Source organism: Solea senegalensis, linkage group LG12, assembly GCF_019176455.1.
Source record: "Solea senegalensis isolate Sse05_10M linkage group LG12, IFAPA_SoseM_1, whole genome shotgun sequence".
Taxonomy (NCBI): Eukaryota; Metazoa; Chordata; class Actinopteri; order Pleuronectiformes; family Soleidae; genus Solea; species Solea senegalensis.
The window spans coordinates 14,802,254-14,826,460 of NC_058032.1; the positions used below are offsets into that span (position 1 = coordinate 14,802,254).

The following is a 24,207-nucleotide window of genomic DNA, read 5'->3' on the forward strand; positions in this document are numbered from 1 at the left end:
CACACGTGGATCATTTTACCTTAACTTGGCAGATAAAGATTCTCAGTTGACTATATTCCATGACAACTGAACTAACAAGTCAATCACATGGTAACTGTTCAATGCATTTTTGTCATGTATACATGGTCAAGATGACTTTCTGAAGTTCAAACCAAGTATCAGAATGGGGGGAATTAAGATTAAATTAAATGACTTAGAATGTGTCTTGGTTGTTGGTGCCAGATGGACTGGTCTGCGTATTACTGGAATTTTTCAAATACAACTACTTAGACCATCTCTGAAACCACAACATGGGGGACATTTAGATTCTGCTACAGCAGCAGAAGACCACACCTGACCTTTTATTAGATACACGTACTACTTAAAGAAGTAGCTGGTGAGTGTATATGCTTGTGTCGTTACTAAACACTGGAAATTAGAGATTCTAAAATGTCAGTTTGGTTAGTTGGATGTCTAGTTTTGGATCCGAGTGTTTCCAAAAAGGTATGGGATGATGTATTGAACAGCCTGGGTTTTAATTGTCTGCAGGAAAGTCCTCACAGACCATCACTTTGCATGTGAACATTAAAACTAGCATGATGTGCCACTACATTTTCAAACAGTTTATTCTGCTTTATGTACAGATCATCCTATTAAAACTCTATACAGTATGTACACATTCAAATAAATCAGTATCTTACAACATCTGTGGTGGCAATGTTGAAAAACCAGTTAACTGAACAATGTTAAAGGGAAAAAAAAGCAAATGTGGTGATCTCAGTTCACTGACTCTGATCCTGGTTCAGTGGAACATGTTGATGTGGTGAATGCAACCACCTTTACATTGAGAAAAGCAGAAATTAAACACAAATCAAAGACGTCACTGACTGTAAAACTAGCACACGTCCAAATACCATCTCTGTCACATTGACTGAAGACTTCCTCTTCCACCTGATTAAACCTACAAACACCTGCAGTGCTGTTATTGCAGTAGTCATTTGGGGGGGGGTAAAGAAGGAGTAGAGCAAGTGCTTTCAGACAGGGTCCATATGAGCACTAAAGAAGAGGTTTACTAAAGATCACTGTGTCTCCCAGCAGCCTGAGACTAACACAGTTCAACACAGTTAGAAACCTGAGCCTGTGGAAGGCCAGAGCCGCCAGAAACAGAGGCAATGAAGAACCAAAGAAAAGATCAATCAGCTCATAGTTCCTGTTGGTCCAGAGCGATATGTCCAAGTCTACACACGGATCAGTTTTCTGGAGGGGGTGGAGATGACGATGATTCCAGCTTACGGAGGCGACGGCGTCTCAGCTCGGCAGTGTTTGGTTCTCCATCCTCGCCTGCCGCCACTTCTTCATTCATTATTTCATGTCTTTCTGTCTCTGAGGCAGTGGAGGTGGAATCAGCAGGCTGAGAAGACACTGCAGCACCATTCACTTCAACAACTGAAAAGGGGGAAAAAAGGTAAATCAATCTCGGAAGTGTTGCTTGTCATTGTCTCTGCTGTCTCCTCTGAATTGCTGGTTTACTTACAGCTGGTAGATTCCTCCTCCTCCACCTGGGCCGCACTCTCAGAGCAGCTGCCAGCTGCAGAGGACGAAGCTGTGGGGTTTGTCCCGCTTGCTTCTCCAGTGCTGCCTTCAGGCTGAGGAGGACTGTGGGACAAAGAGTGAAAGCTGATGTGTAATAGATGATACAAAGTAATCTATTACTTTGTTAATTTTATCAGGGAGGTTTGGTTACGTTAGTGTGGCAACGGTGCTGAGGTAGTGGTGGATGTTCAGCATGGCGGCATCAAGCAGAGTGTGGATGTTTTGGAGACACTGGAGTCTGGCCTCAAGGCCACGCCGACCTTCAGCCTCCAGCTCCCTCAGCTCCTCCTCAGACATTCGGGACAGAGACGGCGGAGGGGGAGGCATTGATGACACTGCGGGAGAGAAGATGACCTTAACTTGACTGGAGTTAAATATTGTGTTATAAGTAAATAAGTGTTCAAAACAAAAACTTAAATCTGAAACAATTCTTCAGGCTCTGAGAACACTGTAATAAGTCCTTTTTAGACATGAACTTGACTTCACCATCTACACATAAAAAAATGTGGTGGGAGACTATTTGGGTCAGAGTAATTCATAGAGGTGGAGCCTAACTTCACCTCTATGAGCCTAACACTCTCCCACTTGCTTGCTGTGAATAACCTGGAGCTTTTCCTGCTGCACTTTCACATGGTTTCACTCTGGAATCATTCAGAAATGTGACAAGTGCTATTTACATCTAGCGTCTTTTACACGCAAAATTACTACATGTCCTTGGTGCCGATGTGCATTCTACATGCCCGTTTTTGTCTGCGTCACATCATGATGCAACTATTTCACCTTTTTGAGCACTTTCAACACACTTCTTTTGATAGTCGGCCAAAGAACGAACCATCATCATCATCCAGACGAAGCTCGCAAATCAATTGGTGAGACAGAAGGGTTTTTTTCACTCCTGTATTGAGTATTGAAGCAGCTGTGAAGGAAATAAGTTCTGAGAATCTACTGTCTTTGTTTTGATTATTTATCTTAGTTTAATGTATTGATTTAGTTCAGTAAGGCTGATTTTGGTTGCTTAGAAATGATGGACGTGACAGAAGCAAGACCTTCTGGCTTCTTCCATGCATTTTTCATACATTTCATACCACCTCAAAACCTAAGCTTTTGTATACCCTTGCGTCCTTACATACCTCCTTTTCAAATGTGCTGTCTGAAGGCAGCTACAGAGGCCAGGTCTCTGTGACTCTACAGGATAAGGAGAGCCAACTGCAGCAGCCAGTCAGGCTGAGACAGAGCATCAACAGTATCTACAAGCGACGTCAGAGTTATGACTTACTCGTGATTGTTTAAATATTTCTGTATTTCTTCAGAGGTCTGATAAGATGATGTTTATGGCGCGATCACTCTGCTTCCTTACATACCATCCTTTCACTTATTTTCCTGTAATAAATCATCTTGGGACAACAGAGTGTCCCGTCACTAAATGTATGTGTTTTTCTTAGTTTTGTGAGGCAGCACTGACTCTTTGCTCTTACCAAAGGGAGGCGGTGGCATGGGCAGCCATGGTGCAGTGGGGAAGGGAGGAGGGAAAGAGAAGGGGAAGCCTGGGATTGCGGCTCCTGGAGCAGCTGCTGCAGTGGAGGTGTCTGCAGTAGACGATGTGGGTTGGCTGGTACCTGATACAAACACACACACACACACAACACTTTGATGACCTGCAAAAGCCCCAGTGGAGTAGAAACCACCTCAAATATGATTACAATTATTATCTTCTCCAGTGAGGTTATGTTGAATGTATGAAATTAAATTAAGTACATATGCTATGATGTTAGCTTTGACCCAAAGAGGAAATAATCACATTTTGGTGGTGATACTGAGCAGCTGGAGTTTTGTGTACTTCGAGAGTTTAGAATGAATTATCTTACGTACATTTGTGAGCGCACCAGGACAAAGCTTCTGGTGTTACAGTGTTCACTCACTGCATCAATATATTATCATGTCATGGTTGTGGTTCTTGGCAAACTATTGTTAAATCCTTCAGTCAGACCTCATAAGAGGATGATCAATAAATAGTAAATCTCAAGATTGATAATAAACACAAACTACCACTGCTGCAGTATTATTTTCAATTAAATTAAATCAAATCTTAATGATTTAGATTATCTTTGATGAACAGCAAAGTAAATTAGGCAGTAAGCTGTATCCTCACCAGCTGCGTGTGTGGCGTCTCTGCTGCTTTGTGGAGCATCAGTAGCACCAGGAGCTTCAGCTGCAGCAGCAGCAGGAGGAGGAGGAGGCACTGCAGGGAAGGGACCCCAGAAAGGGAACATGCCAGGAGGAAAAGCTGGCAACATGCCTGGAGCCACTGGAGAGCAAACAGAGCAATATATCCATTATTAGAGGTCAAATGTATTTTTGATTTTTCAGATAATTGATTTGATGGTTTCACATTGGATGCATGTGCAGTGTGTGTCTGGACATATAACATGTGTGCTTAAATGAAAAGAGACATGCGGCACAGATGAATTATGTAAAAGAAGCTGGAAGACTGGATATAAAGCATTCTAATGACTACCATCTTTCACATTTTCTACAAACAAACTTGACACAGTGGCTTTAAGCCCAACAGTTCTGATAGTAGTTGGTACAAATCTTAATGCATGCAGGCCACTCTGAGGTGTGGTAAGTTGAAGTTTAAGATGTTTCAAAGGAATGTTTCTTCTCTGGTTTGCTCTACGCACGCACACGACAGATGGAACATGGGGGGCTGTGTTTATGTAAACTGGTCTGGACCCTCACCATTAACAGGAGGGACTGCTGCTGCATTGGCAGGTGCTGCTGGAGCAGGGGGTGGAGCCTGAGCTGGGGCAGGAGTCTGATTATTATTTGAAGCCCGCAGGACGTCCATGCGACAGGTAGGACAGGTCTGCTGTCTCTGGAACCAGGAGCGCAAACAGCTGTGGAGAAGACAGGAGGGTGTCACAACAACATTATTTTAGATAATACAAAAAACAATGGCAACATTGAACACACTGCTGCAACAAAGGGTGCTCAAATCATGCTTAATTTTGCCAAACCTGACTCATTTACAGTGTTAAATAAAGGAATTTAAATAACGAGATACAGACCACTTCTGACGCTCAAATTATTTTATTTTATTGAAACCCTGGAGTATGACCTGTTGAATGTATCACACGACTTACCTGGAGTGGAAAATGTGATTACAGGGTAGTTTCTTGGCTCCAGTGACCATTTCCTCCCGGCAGATGATACAGACATTGTCAGAAGCCAGCAGATCTTCAGGAGTTGCATCAGGGTATCTGAATCCCAGGCAAACAGGACAAAAAGTAATGACTGACTGGCAGTTCTAAGAGGTTTAAGTATAACTGACTACATATAAAAGTACAAAAAAACACAAATAAACTAATCATACATGATGTGTACACCTGAAATATACTATGAAGCAGACTAGTTATATGGGTTTGCTGCAACGCGAGTCATAGCACACCAAAGTTACAGCTTACCACTTTTACATTTCCAACAACCTCTCAAAAAACATGAACACCTTTTAGAATTGGACAATATTTTGCTTCCAAGTCATAGAGTTAGTCATAGTCATTTAGTGACATGAACACATTTGTCCAGCTGAGACAAAATTGTATGGAAATTACTATACTACTAGAAAGGCACCAGGAAATCATTTTTACAAATTCAAAATGAAGCAAGATACTCACAATGTATTCATGTTGCGGATAGCCCTCCGAGACATTATAGCATCTGTTACAGCTTTCTTGAATTGCCTGGCAAGGACACAAAAAAGAGACTTAAAACATACCTCAAATATGAAATATGAGTTGACACACACATCAATTAAGTTGCTCACCTCATAGCCAGATACATGGGGCGAATGGCAAACAAGGGGAAGGTGTGGACCTTTATCATGATGGTCATGAAGGCAATATACAGCAGCACTTTGATAAAACCTGCAATAAAAACAGTTGTTTGAATGATAACAACTTAACTTCATCTTGTTTGCCTCTAGGGGAAACAGCATCATGATGTGTGAAGTACAGCGGATGACGCTACCTGTGAAGAGCTCAGTGTAGAGCATGTAGACAGCCTTGTTATCCCAGGGATTCTCACTCTGCAGGTCGACTGTGTGCAGAATGTACTTGATGAAGATGGTCAGCACCATGGTCATCAGGATGGCATACTGATGAGCAAACAGTGGGGAGACACTATTTAAATGACCTTACATCACTGACGTGGCAAGTATGTAGCACAACAAAAACCTGTTCCACTGTAAAACATCGTCCAGGTTTCTGGCAGTTTAAAGTCATGACATTGTCTCAAAGTACTCTGGGTACTGGATGTAGATTTGTGGCTGATTTGACAGTTTTAAGTAAAAAATAGGCCTACAAACACACACTGTAAATACTAAATAACTTTTTGGAGACCCACATGTAAGAAGCACTAGGTTACACAATCCTTCATCTTAAAACAAACCTCAAATCCGAATACAAGCTGGACTGAGGCTCCTCTAGTTATGATGCTGTGACATGCATGGTTGACGAACAGGAAGTCAAGGACACCAAGCAGTCCCATGAGAGCTGCAGGAAATAAAGAGCAATACTTAAAAACACTTTAGCAACACTTACAAACACATGGACGCTCCACATAAATGAGAAAACGTAACTAAAAGTAACTGCTCAAAATAAACCTCTGTTTTGGATTCAAATAAAGCTACTTATATTTAATCAATTGACATGTTTCCTGAGCACTTGTCCTCATGTGTTGACATAATGATTTGAATGCAGTTTCATTTAGCTTCTTTTAGGGCAATAATCTAAGGAAATGAGAGAAGTGAAAGTGATAGTGATAGTTAATAAGTGAGAAATTCTTCTTCTTCTTATTAACAACACAGAATTGCAGAAACAATATCAGATGTGGTAACATGTACTTACACAACACTCTAAAGTGAAAGATCCAGGAGATGTTAGGACTCCGTTCCATCTGAAAAAGAAAAAGAAATTTAGATGGTACTAGCACACAGTCTCATGTAATGGAATGATTAAAGTCTGTAATTTTTTATCAATGATTCCCTGATACAGAAGGATGCCGTATAAACCTGAAATGAGCTGTGGTTTACTGGTCTTTCAAGTGATTACTGTTGTTTTTTTTTATATATTCTTACTCCTTCCTCACCAGCCAAGCAACTCTTTTCCATTATTCTTAAACTTTCCAATTCCCAGCACAACAAAGGCCCTGCACGCTCAATCTATAACTGAGTTATCAGCTGCAAAATGCCACAGAACAATGTTTGTTTAACTGAGGTATGTAGTTTTAGTCACACACCATCTGCCCCATCCTGCTGTATCCCATGTTTCCTTTTTGCATTTGAATGATATTCTGCACTCAAATACAGTGGAGGAAGTTTACAGTGTACTGTGTCTGATGAGGAAGTTGTATCTCTATCATCACTTACAAAGTCCACACGGTCCTCAGCCAGCCAGTGGAAGCACTTAAGGAAGAGCAGAAGAGTGAAGAGTGCGACGAAGCGAGGGGAGAAGTCATCCCTGAACACAGTGAAGGCCAGGCATGTCTCAGTGACCGCATACCAGGAGCGCTCGATGAGATGCTGAGGGTAGAGGTGGATGACAAGGAAGAGAAAATAAAGTCAGATTAGATGCACAGTCGTTTAGGACACATGTTGTGTAATATAACTGTAGAGCATACTTTTAAATATGAACATTTGTCCGTTACATTCAAACCATTGTCAAATAAGTTTGGTATTTCTCTCTGTATTTCTCAGAAGAGTGGTGTTTAGATTTTGAGTCACCCAGTCACTTATGTAAAGACAGATGAAGGCAACAGAAACACTGGGGTAGTAAAGCAAGATGACTGCAAACAGGTTGGAGTGCGACTGAAACACAAAGCTGTGCCCAACAAAAACTTTCAGAAGTGAATTTTGCCGTTTAAAAAACCATCACTGATGATTGATTAACATTTCTTGCCCCTGCACTGCTGCTGTATACACACAAATGCTTCCTCAGTCAGGTCTGATAGTATTGTTTTGACAGAGTTTTCAGATGAAGGACACAGCATACAAATAATGTTACATTGTTTCTGTCCATGAAGGCCAAACAGAGGTAGAATAATAAAATCCAAAACCAAAATCACCAACGTTACACATTACAGTTTTAAATACAAATGAGCGGTGAATAATAATAAAACTATAAATAGAAACTGTACCTCCATTTCTGCAGCCCTTAGCTGTCCAAAAAAGACCTTTCTCATGAACTTTCCCAGCAGAAACACCAACACAAAGGCTTGGATGTACAACACCTGATACCAGAAACAGGCACAAATGATGGATGATGTGGAAAATCGAAAGTTAATAGATTTTATCATAGAAGAAATATCTGAAAAAAAATGATTCTGTAGCAGTGTTCCTACCGCCATGCTCGGGCTGCTCTTTGTGAGGTAGACCACAGTTGGGTAGAATTGGTGTTTGAGGAGGTAAGCATGTGCCACCACTGCCCCAGTCAGTGCCAGACTGGTGGCAGTCACCAAAGCAGCTCGTACCATTTTGGACAAAGCTTTAGACACTGTGGAGGGGAAACAGATGAAGAGACAAGTAGAAGAAAAAGGATGTTGCATATGAAAGCTGACTTGGGTGGATGAGCGAATGCAAATACACAGAGGAACTTTGTGAGATACTGTATGTGTGCGAAAAAAGTTTTTAAAATCAATAGACCTATGGTTGCAAAGCTTTAAAATCCTCTAACTCGCCCAGTGAGTTACTCATTCTGCCACACCAGTTGAAAAGATTTGTTTATACCTGATAAGCAGGAAAATTATCAAACAATCCAACTCCTTTTTCTGGAGTCAAAAATGCCTTTTGTTTTTGCCTCATTGCTCATTTAATGAAAATAAGGTTACTTACTTACAACTTCTCTTCCAACTTTCCACAAAGTTTGATTACCTAAACAAATACCAGTGCACTCGGAGTTGTTTTAAAATATGATAATCAGATGACATATATCAGACACATCAGTTTTAATTTAGATTAAAGCACACGTGTCACATTCCTAATCCTTTATGTCTTTTCTGTCTGTCTGTCTGTCTGTAAAGAGGACCCTTTTTTTGCTGCACAGGAGCTGACAATTACATTCTCTCTACAGACTCTAATCAGAAAGTGCAGGAACACATTTGAACTGAAAATTATGTCTGAGGTCTGGACACGTATTGAGAAACTAACCACAGCTTATGCATTAAAAGCATTCAGTCAACAAACACCAACATTGACAACTTCAGAGGTGAAACAGTTTTGGGAACATTTCCAGAAAATGTGTCAGAGAAGAAAAAGACACACATATGTGAAGTATGAGTGCTTCATCAAAAAGACTGATTCAGTTTCATCATTTGTTAATATCGTTGTTAATAAAAATGATGTCACAAACACTGCTTTTCGAATGTACATGGCCCTGGAGAAATGATGCTGTTCAGTCCATGACCAGACCTGCATGGTTAAATAATGTATCATCTTAATCTATACTTGAGCAGTGAGTACTGTTGGACTGACAACATCTTGTACAGAAACGTCAACATGCCACGTGTTCCTGTTTATCGCCATACTAAGCAACAACAACAAAAAAGCAGTTTGAATTTTACACAAATTTGAGGGTTCAATAAATCACTATGATAAACTCTTAGCACCGTGTACACTCCCACTGCTGCAGCTGTGGTCGCATCAGTCTACTGTAGAAACATACATCTGTTGGCAGCGTCATTCAAACAAAAAACACTACCCACTACAAAATCCTTAACTGAACCCAACGGCAAAGCAAATAATAAGGTGAAATTGAGTCGCACTAAATCAACTAAACCTGCGACAGTTTTCAATACAAGAAACTTGACCTAACTAACAAAAGGGTTCTCACGTATGTATTTTAAGCGTTGCCATGTAGCTGTTAATGACGCTAATTTAATGAAGTACCTCATAGAAAATGACAGGTAAATGGGTAAGTTATGTTAGCTTACGTTGGCTAGCTTTGCAGCTAGCTAGTAACCTCCTAGCTTCCTGCACTCTGCCGAACTTACCGACTCTGTATCTGGAGACGACTTGCTCCTCGGCCGATCTAACGAGAGTTTCCTTGCCTGCTAATAACTACGTATTCTCACCAGCTACTCCATTTCAACAGTTTCACAGCAGACACTCTCCAACAATTACTCCCCTCGCCCCTGCTCGTCTGGCTACGTGTTTATCTTTGGCTTGCTCCTCTGAAGCCACCTCACATCCGGCTGCTGAGGTAATACGGCGCAAGACAAATTCAACGCTTCATGTGTACAAAAAACGTATAAAATGCAAATAGAAAAACAATCTTTTTCGTAACAAAAACTAATTTAGCGGATACTTATTATTTGTGTTTAGTTTCCATTTTTTAATGATTATTTTAACGTATTATTAGTTACTTTGGACAAAATTAAGTGATCCACGTTTCATGATATTTACGGTAAATAGTAACGTGGACCAATAGAAAGTTGACTGGTTCATGTTAGCCTCGCATTAACAGTAAATACAGTATGTCTGCATAGTACAATGAATGGCAGAAGAAAATATTGTCTAAAATTAAATATATTTTTTAAATGTTTAATTTTCTTAGGGAGGAGACATACTCTTCTTCACCTTCTGTTTCTGTTGAAATTAATTTGTAATTTAACATCAACACATAGATTCAAATGTGACTCTCTCAAACATTTGTATTAATAATGCACAGAAGCTTTACAAATATAGATAAGTAAATAAAATCATATGTTTTTTCCTTATGTTTAAGTTATTATATTAATTTATTGTTTTGAAAATATAGTGTACCACAAATTTATAAGACCGCCTGTCATAAAAACGAGAAAACATAAATACTTTTAGAAATCTTTCAAAAGCTTGTTAAAATATAAAAATGTTATTGTTATTCATTTGGTAAATAACAAACTGAATTCACCTTTTTATACACACATTTGAGCCGGCTCACTGGGCCTCTTTGAGAAGTCAGATATTAATTAATTTAATTTAATTTAAATTGTCTTTTCTATTCAGGAATGCAAGCAAATAACTATATTTTGACATCCTAATCAAGAAATAATAATGTGCTTTATTATTCTATCAGTTTTTTGTAACTGAGTATATTTGAAAATTCACGGATAACAATGATATTTTAGCATTAAAAATATAATTTCAGTAAAAGAGCATCTGTTTCCGGTGTAATAACCATTAAAGACACATAAAAAATGAGTTTGATAATTACCAATGCTGTTAATTTAGGGCAGCTGTGACATAAACATCACATTGGGTGGTGGTCTAATACATTTGTTAAGCACTGTATGTATACTGCAATGCAGACACAAAATGCTGAAGGATGGGTGTTGTTCAATAAGTGTTTATTTAGATCACACAATTTGTGCATCATTTATTATTGAAAGGGTGTATTTATTTTCAGATGGGAGGGGAAAAAAAGAGAACAGAATCAAAATTTATTGGCCAATAGAAATTCCACATAAGCCAAAATAAGACATCAGTTACATGTACTCTATATAAAGTACAGTACTGTTGTGGCGCTGATATACAATGGGTTAGAGGTTTGACTGGTGTTCAATCATATCTTCACTGGCTATTTAAACAAGTATGATCATAAGACCAACTGTTAGTGGAGAAAATGGGTGGTGATGTGTTGTAAATCTTTCAGCCCTCAACATAACTGCTCTCTTCTTATGTCTGAACTCATGCCTGCTATAAATGTTACCGTTTATCGATGTTGATTCAACACACATTTCATACTGATCATTGTTATTAATATTTAAAGTTTCATTTGCCTCATTTCAACTATGAACATTTTAAAGAACAGACACAAGCACAGAAAATTAAGAAATCATTGATACCAAATAACCTGTTTATTTCATTGAGCTAATGAAGTCAATTATTTATCAACATAATGCCTTGGTACCCATGCCAAAATTTAATATGCCTCCACAAAATCCACGAGTGCACAATATTGTTAATACAGTGAGTATGGAAAATACAGTCACTCTTACTTTAACTTGAGTACAAACAAGAATCAGTAATGATGATGTCCATTGTCTGATTAGATCATCAATGACTACTTCTATGGCAAAAGATGTAACATTCACACTGTTGTTAGCTTATGGCATATTAAACTTGTTCAGTGATTGATCTCCCAATATCAAAATCTATCAGGTTGGCGTACATAACTTTCTTTAAAGGCAGTAGCTCAGTGCTCATTTCTAGCAGTAGAGACTATAAAAAAGAAAGCATTTGTTATATCTGAGCCTAATGGTAAACATAATTGTGTCTACATCAATTGTAAATATCTGACAATGAGACAACAATGTAAGAAAGAAGTTCAGTAAAATTCCAATTTGTCTGTTGAACATAATGCAGAGTAGTGAAACAGCTCGTTTTCAACAACTACACATACAGAGAGATAAAATCATTTGAGAAAAAAAAAAAAGACAATAAAACTTGATGCAAAAATTAACATTTGACAGATTCAACCTTGACAATGAAGCCCTCCATTCTTGCTCATGTAGTAACATCGTCAAGCAGTCGTGTGTCCATGTCATTACCACTACTTGGCTATTCCTTATTCCGCTCCTTCTCCAGGTACTTGCTTGTAATGTTGTTCAGTTTTAACAAATGGGTTCTGGCTGTCGATGTCGAATTTCAAGCCAGATGTCAGCATCCCTTCCCAAAGTAAGTGTAAACAGTTCAGCCTTAAATTATAAATCACTGAGGGGGAAAAAGTGAAAACAGGCTCCCAAGCCCCACACGGCCATCATTAGGACACAGAGGAGATTGGGTTGAGAGGAGAACCCATTTGTGTTAACACCTTATCCAGCCACTGCAGTGGACCATGCAGGTGCACTTCAATCCAGCAGGGGGTGCTGGTGACATCCTGTCGATGATATTCAGCTCCCCAGCCCTGTGATGAGGCACAACAGATTACTCAACAGTGACTAATGATGACGATTTTTACTCCTATTGAAAGAAATGACACATGTTTAAATGTGTTCCACTTGTGTCATGGGGCCCTTACCTTGACAAAGCTCATCCTAATGGTGCACATCTTGGTGAGCTCATAAACAGCCTCAAAGCCATGGTTGACTGATTGAGCCAGAAGCTGAGCAAACTCCTGGTTGTTGAAAATCTTGAGGCTACATCCACTAGGAATCTTGCAGACAGTGGTGGGGTGGAAGCTGTGGTGATAATTACAGTTACGGCTCTGGACAAAAATGCTGGTGTCACTGAGGCACTCGGCATACACCTCCCCTCCCACATAGTACAGGTGCACTCCTGGGTAACACAAACAAAGGATGGTAAGGATACTGAAATCACACAAATGCATATGTCTTTCTGTGTGTGCGAGTTATACCTTTGCCAATGTGTCGGCGGGTGTTTTCGATTGTGGAGTTGCGGTTGACATTGGACAGCAGTCCAAGGCAGAAGCGATTCTTGTTGTTTGAAGGGTCAGTGAAACCATCCACGAGAACACTGGTTGAGGAGGCATGGTATGCCTCACCTACACGGTTGTTCAGCTCATAGTACACAATAGAACACCAGTGGCTTGGCTCTTCATATTCCACTGGTTGTACATCTGGGAAATTGCACAAATAAGAGTAATATTTGTCAACTTCACACACTCATTACACCACAAATACATTTTTAAATACATTAGAACAAACACTGAGATCATTAGTTATAGAGACAGACAAAAGTGAAGTACTGAAAATGTTTCTGTCTTGGTCTACGGTCATAGCTTCTGCTGTTCACGCGCATATTAGGTGTTCAATTTCTGTGGATGTGCACAAGTAGTTCAGGGTGTGTGAAGAGATCATCATAAACATGCCAATGCATAGTTGAAAGAATGATCAGTCTTTGACAGTATGGGAGTATAAGTAGCCCTGCTGCTGTATATAAAAACAAGTAGTACTGTTATTAAGTTCACCATGATAACTTCAAGTGTCCCCATCAGAACTAAACCTGACATACATTTATTTAGTATGCTGGTACATTATGTCAGCTTATAAAGCTTTGGCAAGAGCAGAGACTTACTTTTTCTAGCAAGGTGAAACAGAACGAGTGTGGTTAACAAGAGCCACAAGAGCAAAGCTGCTCATCAACTGCATTCAGTTATGGAATGCAGTAAATATTCCGTGCAGAGCAAAATTAAAGCAGGTGGTTGTATTTACATTTATTTGACAAATGCAATACAAAAAATACTCTACATCAAAAAATTACAACCAGGCTAGCTTTTGAACTTCCAAATGAGTTTTAGTCATAAGGCTGTCACTTTTTATATGAAATCATTTCAAATGTTGCAGCAGTACCCATTAGGATCCAGCAGAGGGCGCTTTCCTACATATCATATGACAGTAATTGCGCAAGAGGGACCTGAACAACAAACAATTGGCGCTTTTCCATTAAACAGTTCTAGCACTACTCGGCTCTACTCTTCTCGGTTTGGTAGCAGGCACATCATTTTTCCATTACTACGGCGTATCGCCTCAACATGCAGCACGAAACTGCAGTGATGTTGTTGATATGCATCACAAAACACACAAACTAGTGACAAGCAAAGCTGTTCTTTTCTGTGTACTGAATCATTAAGAATCAGTGAATTAAAAAGATTAGTTCAGTACTTCCTGCATGACCAGAGCAATGACTGTCTGACACAACCACTGAACTGAAATATGGCTCACGATCACAGGCTTCCAGCAGTGCTATCAATAAATACACCAGACTCCTCAGTTAAATATTGAGATTGTAGACATTTCCTTGCTAAATGTTGCCAAGTCGTGCTAGAACTGAATGGTGGAAACACACCATAAGTGACTTTGGCAAAGGAAGCCGCAGCAGAATCTTAGAGATATTCTATTTAGTTCTATTAGAATTCTATTAGGATTTTTAGGCAAAACAACACCAATATCGGTCTGAAAATTAATAATAGGTCAATTATTAATCAATCAAGTACTGTAGAACAAAAATTGATAACTGGAAAAGAATGGCATACTATTAATAAAATGTAACTTGACAAATTTAAGATGATGATTTGAGGAAGCAAGTGGTGCTAATCACAGAAAGAAAAATCTTAACCATTTGTCATAATTACTATGAAATTACTTGAGGGGAGTATTGGTATGCAAGTTTGGGATCCATCCAAACTGCAATCTGCATTAAGATCCACTTGGGCTATAATTAATACATACAAAAAAAAAATACATGCTATGCTGTCTGTCCATTTTGTGCTATGATCAAAATGGACAGACAGCAAAATGAAATTCCTTCAAGGCATAAACTGTGACGATATGTTCATAAGAAAAAGTCTGACAGAAAATCCAAAAACATTGAAAGCAGGACAGTCCAGCAAAAATAGCTGGAACTGGCTCTAATTTTGCAGCAAAGCAACGACGTAACCTGATTACACAGAGCACAGATGTTTAGGCACAAATATTTCAAGAAGAAAAAGAAAATCATTTTATTTAATCTTTTCAATATTGAGCACTGTGTTTTCTGGCAAGGTGTTACTGTCAAGTCTATATGTGGCATTTTCTCACCTCCTCTGGGCATGTTCTGTGGCACCAGGCTGCTGCTGGTTTCCATGGACTGGCTCTCCTGGCCCAGCTGCTCATCAGGGGGCATGTAGGCTGGGGGTGGGGTGTCAGCTGAAACATTAAATGAGCAGTTAGTGAGGATGAGACCAGTTGTTGTTGTTGGCAAATGGTCTTCCATGCACGCACAAACACACGCACGCACATCTCCCTAGACTCCCTAGAATCATCACAGGATCTGTACCCCGGAAATGGTGTCAGATTACATATATTCCTCAGTTGCTAAGCCTCATGCTAGCACATTCCCAGCAGAGGTGAAATAAGAGCTTTTCCAGTCCACACTGAGGCACAAAACAATGCAGAAAAGCCATACAGAGGAAATTTCAACAATTATGTAGCATTGGTGTAGACAATGATAATCAGGGATTTCAATACAAATAAACACAAATCCCAAATTGCCACCAAGAATTTTGGACCGCTTAACTGCCTGCAGCCACCAGATGTGTCAGCAGATCTTGACTGAAGCAGAGCAAAGCACTTGTCATCAGACACACACAACATAAACAGGAACAGTCAATGGTATTTATAGCAGCCTAAATTCAGTCAGTATATAAAACAGAATAGAAAGCAATGAAACTGATATATGTGAACTTTAGTAAGAATAAAGAATGGAAGATTTGGTTTTGTTTAACTTTTTACTATACTAATGATTCAGTTTAAAAATTTCAGCAAGCATTATTAAAGATGCAAATTAAAATTGGGACAACATGGCACATGGTTGCTTACTTATGAGCAACCATTTCTGTACTTAAAATTACTTTAAAACACACAAGTCACCAGATATCAGTGTTGTCAACAATTGGTCCTTGTTGGCTACATGACAGTAAAACACAATAGCCTGGCATCTTTCCCAGGATCATGTAAACAAGGACTGTCACTTAAAAAAAATATAAAAATGATTCTCAAATGAATTTATTATGACCCGTAAATTCTTTCATATAACTTAACTCCCACCCTTCCTGCACTGCCAACGCCACTTCCCTAATACTCCACAAACTCATAGTTCATTATCTTTGTTAACAATTGTATTCATTGTTACATTATTAGCATGACATACATCAGTCAGCAGAGAAATACAAAATAAACACTCCCTGAATGAGAAATTAATGTTAACAGGAGGCAGCTCCAACAGCTTTCAACAACTAAAATGTCAGTCATCATCTAACCGCTTTATCCTCCACCAGAGGGTCGCGGGGGGTGCTGTGCCAATCTCAGCTACATCGGGCGATAGGCGGGGTACACCCTGGACAGTTCGCCAGTCCATCGCAGGGCCACACACAACTAGAGACCAACAACCATTCACTCTCACACTCACTCCTACGGTCAATTTAGAGTGTCCAATTTACCTATTCCCCACATTGCATGTTTTTGGACTGTGGGAGGAAGCCGGAGTACCCGGAGAGAACCCACGCACACACGGGGAGAACATGCAAACTCCATGCAGAAAGGCCCTTGTTCCAACCGGGGCTCGAACCCGGGTCTTCTCGCTGCAAAGCGAGAGTGCTAACCACTACACTGCCGTGTGGCCCACAACTAAAATGTAATGTATTTAAAACATGATACCAGGCAAACCGCCCAACTAAATTTCTGTCTGTCGACCTGACTGGGATTGAGAATAGGTCCATTTATCATAAACACCGAGGAGGTCATTACAATTCATTTGAGATTATTTTGCATACCTGGGAGCTGGAATGGACTGGACGGCCCCGAGCTAGCAGGAGAGTTTGGATAAGTACCACTGCTGGCTGGAGAGGGAGGATACGGCGAGTTGGGAGAGATGGGAAAAGAGCCACCGCTACCTCCTCCTCCACTGCTGCTGCCACCACCACTGTGGGGCTGTTGGAAGGATTCTGGAAAGGTGGCATTCAGGGGCATGTGTGGCTCATTATGGGTGAGGTTACGGAACTGTACCAACAAGCTGTGCTGTGGGTTGAACTCGCTGTGCCGTGGTACCAGGACAGGAGGGAGTACTGGATGACACAAAAAATTAAGACAGGGGTGAAAAGGTTGAAGGAGAATCTCTAGAGAAATCTGAAGAATGACCTCTACAGAGATTTGAGTCAAGCGTATGTCTGAAAGAAGCTTATGTATTCAAATACATTGGTTTTTGATCAACAGCCATAAAACCAGAAATGTTTGATTAAAGAGTGTGAGCATTTCTCACGCTCTTTACATTATTATAATTGAAACACTTAAAAACAACTGTCAAACTAATTGTGTGAATCACTGTGGTGATACCATGTGTTTCGCATTTCTTAAGATAATGAGTTACATAGCCGTTTTAGGATGCACTCACAATAAAACATTCCATTTTAATACAAAGATACCATGTGTAAGCATTCAATTGAAGCAATTTTACAGTAAGCTAATGTCATTTAAAAAGAACTGCATTGTTAAAAATAATACACGTTCAACCCCAACATTGAAGAGTTTAACATAAAAGGATAACATGTTTTTCCAAAGCTATGAATTTCATCTACCAACAGACACACTATGCACCATGTGTCATGTACTTTCTCTCTTAAGGCCAATATGTGATAGATAACCATGAACAAGTCAATACAGTGCTGGCAATCCCAAACCAGTGTAATGTCAGGGCCGTCCATAAACGTATGTGATACAGTGTGTGAGTGTGACAGAAGGAGGGAGGGAGGGAGGGTGGGTGGGAGTAGTAATGAGAAAGCATTGGGAGTTTAGTCTGAGTGGTTTATGCGTTTAGTAAGCCACTCTCTGATGCCACACCCTATCTGGAAAGCCTGAAGCAAATAATCTAATAAGACTCCAAAAGAGCTAGTGATATTGATTTTCTGTGAAATGGAGGGGGTGGGGTGAAAAAAGCCTGTGTGATGACAGCCGACTGACCTTTGTGGATTTGTTTACCAGCTCCCTGCTTTACTTTGAGCTCTAGCTAAAGGATGTGCAGATATCCATGCTAGTTATATTGTTCTTGTATTTTACTCAGCAAAAGGTGTGTGAATATGAACAATTATGCACTCAAATTTGAACATGCAAATTAAAGGCTGGAAGAATAACATACTTGAAAGTATTTATCAAACAACATCCTAGTAAAACAAAGAACAAATTCCGTGACAGCAAAAGTACCTACCAGGGCTCTCCACTCGCTTGTAGTGATATGGGTTGATGCAGACCTCCTTCTGTTTTGAGCCAAACGGGTACTCACACACCTCCAAGGGTTTGAGCTCGTGGTGGGACTGGAGATCGGGCCAACGCCACACACGGCAGTAGATGACATGAGGCAGACCTTTCCTGTGGGAAACTTGTAGCCGACCGTCCAGTGATCTTGGAATGGTAACACACTTGCTGGGCTGTCCCGGGCAGCTCAGCGCTTTCTCCAGGTCCTCCATGGCACCTTTCTTTTTCTTTAGCTTTTTGACAAGTGCATCCACTGCCTTTTCTGCCCATTTCTCCTCCTCATCCCCCTGCTTCCAGCCAAGCAGGCGTTTGACTGCTGGGCTTGTGAAGGAGAAGAGACTAGACATGGAGGTCATGCTGTAGGCTGTATATGGAGGTAAATGGCAGGAGCTACGTAGTGGAGGGTCACTTCAAGGGGTCTATCTATGAGTCCACTACTGCTGATCTCAAAATAGTGTTAGTGGTCAGCAAAATAACCCACTTGAGTCTGTATCTGTGTGAGTGTATGAGAGGCTGACAGAGATGATGGGTGGGGTAGGGGAGAGGAGGCTTTAGCCTTGTCTGACCAAGGACAGGAAGCAGGGGAAGCAGGGGAGGGAGGGGAGTCGTCAAGCAGGACGCAGCTGCTGCTGCTCAGGAAGGGCCCTGCAGCAAGCTGTCCGGTGCTGGGTCACCACCACTGATGGAGGGAGGGGTGGCAGGCTGCAGGAGCCGAGATCAGGACCTCTGTCCAAGGGACACGTTGCAGCAGGTCTCCTGGGTGTGCGTTGACAGACTTAGAAATAAGGTACCAGTTCTCATCGACAAATCCCAACTCCTCTCCAGGCTGAATTCTCAAACCTAGATGCCGCGTCTTACCCCACCAGCCACCTGTATAACAGAAAGGAGGACATATGCCTTGTCATTACATACAGAGATCAAGAAATAAGCGATGTTGACAGAAAGTATGACACAACTTATGACTCATATCTGGCTGATCAAAATGCCCCTCATCAAATATAATTTCTGTAAAGAGACCCAGTCTTACTCAAACTAAAATGACTCAGTTACTTGGTTAAGTTTTGTATGTAGACCTGGGATAAAATAGTGTATATAAAACAAAACAAGAAAGACTCATTAAGTGCCAAGCAAGTAGCCCGATCAGCATGTGAAGCTGGCAAGCTACACAGATTTTAAAACAAAAGAAATATATTGCCCAATATGGTAAAAATATCACAATATTCAATTTCTTGTTTCATATATCTATATGCATTGGTCATTGAGAACTCAAAAAGTAATGAACAAATTTAGATGGAATTCCTGGGGATGTAGGTTAGGACAGAAGAGCAACCTTGACAGGTTTGAGCTACGAATAAAAAAACCCACAAACATGTTCAGCATATGGACTTAAAACAACATATTCACCAAGACCACGTCAGAGTAGAAAAAGAATAACAACAGAACTGCACTTACATAAAAAACAAAGGTGCAGTTCTACCAATTGGACAGTCGCAGTCATTTATAAATGGTCATATTAAAGTGACAAAGGAAGCATCCTATTGTCTAATTTATCTACCAACAGACAGGAAAATAACTGGAGCTGAAATACTCAGATTTACAGGGGGAAAAGATGACTAATGAAAACGTATTTCAAATAATGTTTTGAAAGGAATTTTGCAGACCAAAATACTTACCCTAATGTACACCTACATGTATGAAAAATTATACTGTGAGAGACGACACTTCAATCTATATCATGCAGCCATAGCATGAAGAAAGTCGAACACATGTAGCCTGCAGCAGCAGCTGTTAGGGGGCTTGTGAAACCGGCCCTTGTTGAAAAGGATGTGACCACAAAAAGCTGCTTCCTCCTTCATCCCCATCCCTCCCTTCCACTACACAGCTGTCCAACAGCACTGCACCCACTTCCACTGCTCATTGTTCTACTCACACATGAAAGTGGAGGGAAACCTAAAGTGGGACATGTGCACACACACACAAAAGTTATCTGCTTGTAAATGCTGCAAGAATTATTCATTGTCTTTCTTTCATCAGTTTGTTTCAATGTTTACACATGACCTCCCATAGTCAAAGATCCAGCTGCATCTAGCACACTTAAACTACATCAGCAGTGATTCATTAGTTCACTGGAGGGTGAGCAATGATGAATACCATATTTCACTGCAAGGACAGCTCAGATCCACCCAAATAATAAGGGAAAGGTATTGTTTAATCAACGCGTAGTAGATAAATCTCACCTAAACTGACAACTCAAGCCAAACCTGATTTGAATCTCAATGACTAATCCTTCAGATAAAGTGATCCCTTCTCTACAAACAAGAATTTACACTGATAGGTCTTTGTGTTTTCACCATCAAAGGCTGAAAATCAAATCAACCTTGACCACACTTCTACAACAGTCACATTGTGAGTAAGGAATGGCAGGGAGGACTGAAGATTGTGACTGACTGCTGCTCAAAGCATAAATTAACTGCAACCATGACTAAAGATGAGTTGTAAATCGGTCCAAACAACTATCAATGACTTAAAAATACAAAGCATAAGCATTTACAAAGAGTACATGTTTTTAAACAATGAAAAGTTCATAGCTAAGCATTCCTAAATTTAACACATTGTACAATTCTGCCAACATTTTTTGTGAGACAGCATTTTCAGGGATAAGATTCAGGTATAATTTACTGCTCAAGGCAAATCTGAAAGTATTAAAAATACAAAACATTCTTTCTATTTGAGATGAGCTGATATGATACTCTATCGCTATGACAGCGGTCAAAATCACTGGACAGAATATCACTTACAGAATAACATTAAACCTGATCCTATCCAAAATCCATTTGTCACATAAATGGTCCACTAAGCTCAATCTATGAAATGAATATGATAAAATATGATAATATTTTAACTGAGTCATGTAAATATGTTCTCGTTTGTTACATACTTAGGAGCAATATGTTGTGCTGTGTAGAAATGTGTTGTCGTTAGCTCTGTACTTCAAAGATACTCCGGATTGTGATATCATTATTAGACATAAAAAGTGGTATCAAGACATCCCTAAATTCTAAAAGGCCAGACTGGAAAAAGAAAACTCACTGGAGGTGGTAAACAATGAAAGTCATCCCGGAATCGCTATGATATGGGCCTGCGTAAAGCAGCTGCTGCTCGCAGAATTACAGTAATGAAGAATGCCATCGTCCTCGCGTTAATAGGCTTTATAAAATACAATGCTCAACTCCACAACAACACTTTGTTTTATTCTCTAAGTTTAGCCAGAAAATACCGGACATGCGTTAACTACCGCGAACAGACAATGTGGATGAACGGCTTGTTGAGTACTGAACAGCAGCTGAATCTCCCCCCACCACCCCCATCCACCAGAGAAAGAGAAAATAGATTCACAGACAAAAAAGACACACAAAAAACACAACAGTAGTACAAGAATGAGTTCGGCGAATCTTTACTGGAACAATACCAAAGACTACACACAATTTAATGCTATTAGCCAACAACAGCAGGCTAATGTACATAACCTCGAGGGTTTGCTAACTACAGTAGCTAATGTTAACAGCACTCAACTTAAATTTAAAGTTATACTCAGCTTGTAACCGATGCTTAAAAGCTTGGTAATCAAACATTATACGAGACGCTTAACTCTCACAAGTATAATGTAGTGCGCGTTTTTTTCAACCACTCCGTGGTTAGCCCGTGTTACTAACCCTTCCTCCTCTTCCTCCATTCCAGAAACTTTTTGAACTTCTGAAGCTAAGCTATGCTAGTAGTTAGCCCAGCCCTCCGTGGGAGAGCGGCGAGCCTCTGCCCAGAGCTGCCCGACTGATGTAGCTCAATAAACTACACACCTTCTCCGCTCATCCAACAGTCGTTTAGTTACATACCTTTCAGTAAAGCACACAGATCACAGTAACCCGCGTTGTTGTGAGTATTTTGGTCAGTCGTTCCTACTTTGTTAGTGATTTTCCTCTAGATTTCCACCTCTTCCCTCCGTCTCCCCGTGCCATGTCCTCCAGCTCCTGGAGACAAGTAGACTGGAGGAGAGGCGGAGTGCATATTACTCCGCCACACTGACAAACTAGTTCCCGCTTTAGTGTTGTTATGACTTAGGATGGCTTTGCTATTTATTTCTCAAAACAAACACCACCGTAAAATTAGCATCATCACTTGCATTTAAATGTGGACCAAAAGCAGCGTGTTCAGCGACCTTTATTCAAAAATGTGCATTCATTTTCTTGCGCGTAGGTCGAACAATGTTCAGAAAGAACAAACTGTATCCAACACTGACAAATGTAACAACGAGTTTATACAGAACAGAACATGCAGCAAACAAACACAATGCCTGGTGTCATGGAGTGGTTATTTTGTTTTATGTTTTAGTGTGTAAATCTGAAACTCTTACGGTGGTCGTGCTGCGGCTCTGGAACGTCTCACAAGTTGCTGGCTCCACTCAGTCTGGAGCGCTGCGGTTTGTGTATTGTTGTCCTTTGTAGTCCTTTCTTCAACACTTTCTCTGTCCCCACGCCGCTAAACCGCTCAACTTTAATTAGTCAAACTAATATTAATGTACTCCCCGGCCATTTCCGCGGACGAACCGTAACTCCGGCAGGATAAATCTTTGGAGTGAGTGAATCCTTCGTTCTGTCTCCACACACCGTCCAAATGAAACACAGGGAGATAGTTCAGGTCCAACCACTAGTGGGCAGTGTAGGCTCAGTTTTTGCCTGTCAGAAAATCAATCACCCAAACAGTAATTTAACTGTACAATCACCTGATTTGGGGTTTTGAGGTGAGGGATATTCAGCAGCAACATGCACCTACACTGTATTAAAGCAGTGACATTCTTGTTTTGTCTATATCTGGCTGTCAAACACTTAATGAGGAGATCATGTATTGACAGAAAACAGTTGTGAGGGAGATGTAAAGTGATGAGATACAACATTAGTAACTGGTTTGAATATCATGGTTGAATGGTGTATTTTTACAACATCCCAATTTACTGCCACAATCAAAACACTCATGTATATCATTGCTCGCATGCCTTCTAAGTTTTAACTTGTGTAAAATATGAATGTTTGATTTTCAATGTAGAAAAGTGTCAATAAAACAGTGTGTATGTCCTCCTGTTATTTGCAGTAGTAAAAATCACCTTTAGCATTGCTTGTTGCCTAAATGAAGCCTTCATTATAATCTGTTTACATGCCTTGCTTCTTGCCCATAAAAGCCCTGCTGCACATTCTTTTGAATCATTCAGTTATTTTTTTCATTTCTGTGCCCATTAAAGAAACCTTTCACTGTTGAGTGTGACAACCCGTTCAAATATAACCAGCAGAGGAACTGATAAGATGCTATTTTCACCATAACAAAACACAAAAGGATGTGTCAGCTCAAGTGCCACAATGTTGCTGCAATGCAGCTTTGAGTCGACATTGGTCCAATGGACAGTGACAGTAGGCTGTTACTGCAATTATTAGCAATTTTTAACCTTGTGCAAAGGTTAAAAAAATTTGTGCAGGAAATTATGGTAAGTGGTTAAATGACAAAATTAAGAATCAACTACTTTTCCAACCACTTATCTCAAATGAAGGAAACATACTGTGTAAATGGAAAAGTGCAAATATAACTTTTATTTATAATGAATAAGTCAATATTTTAGATAGTTAAGCCTCCACTTTGTCATATTTCTAATTAATCATTAGTTATACAATTATTTTATAAACCTGTATAATGAAAACTATCACTTATCAGTTTGATTTTCTTTTAAAGAACATCTTTATTTTTGATATAGGCTATGAAATGAATCTGAACACACACACACACAAACAATTGTGCAGCAGTCGTAGTGAGGACACT

At 40.0% G+C, this 24,207-nt stretch overlaps 2 protein-coding genes across 4 annotated transcripts; both read right to left on the reverse strand.

The window, feature by feature from the left end:
* Nucleotides 1-587: 587 nt before the first annotated feature.
* syvn1 (synovial apoptosis inhibitor 1, synoviolin) lies at nt 588-9,790 on the reverse strand. Its single transcript, XM_044039455.1, has 16 exons — nt 9,616-9,790; nt 7,969-8,120; nt 7,765-7,857; nt 6,998-7,150; nt 6,477-6,525; nt 6,019-6,122; nt 5,599-5,725; nt 5,396-5,495; nt 5,247-5,312; nt 4,716-4,832; nt 4,312-4,469; nt 3,722-3,877; nt 3,048-3,188; nt 1,724-1,907; nt 1,514-1,635; nt 588-1,425 (listed from the first exon to the last, which is right to left on the reverse strand). The coding sequence occupies exons 2-16, from the start codon at nt 8,098-8,100 to the stop codon at nt 1,229-1,231; spliced, it is 1,899 nt and encodes a 632-aa protein (XP_043895390.1). The 5' UTR covers nt 8,101-8,120; nt 9,616-9,790; the 3' UTR covers nt 588-1,228.
* Nucleotides 9,791-11,430: 1,640 nt separating this feature from the next.
* Nucleotides 11,431-23,023, reverse strand: smad5 (SMAD family member 5). 3 transcript variants are annotated; one of them, XM_044040474.1, is made up of 7 exons: nt 22,757-23,023; nt 18,302-19,218; nt 16,875-17,165; nt 15,142-15,249; nt 12,960-13,181; nt 12,624-12,880; nt 11,431-12,509 (listed from the first exon to the last, which is right to left on the reverse strand). In XM_044040474.1, the coding sequence occupies exons 2-7, from the start codon at nt 18,702-18,704 to the stop codon at nt 12,366-12,368; spliced, it is 1,425 nt and encodes a 474-aa protein (XP_043896409.1). In that variant the 5' UTR covers nt 18,705-19,218; nt 22,757-23,023; the 3' UTR covers nt 11,431-12,365. The 3 variants fall into 3 exon arrangements, with proteins under 3 accessions (XP_043896409.1, XP_043896408.1, XP_043896410.1); XM_044040473.1 differs by lacking the exon at nt 22,757-23,023 and adding an exon at nt 22,239-22,393; XM_044040475.1 differs by lacking the exon at nt 22,757-23,023 and adding an exon at nt 22,306-22,371.
* Between the last annotated feature and the right edge of the window lie 1,184 nt (nt 23,024-24,207).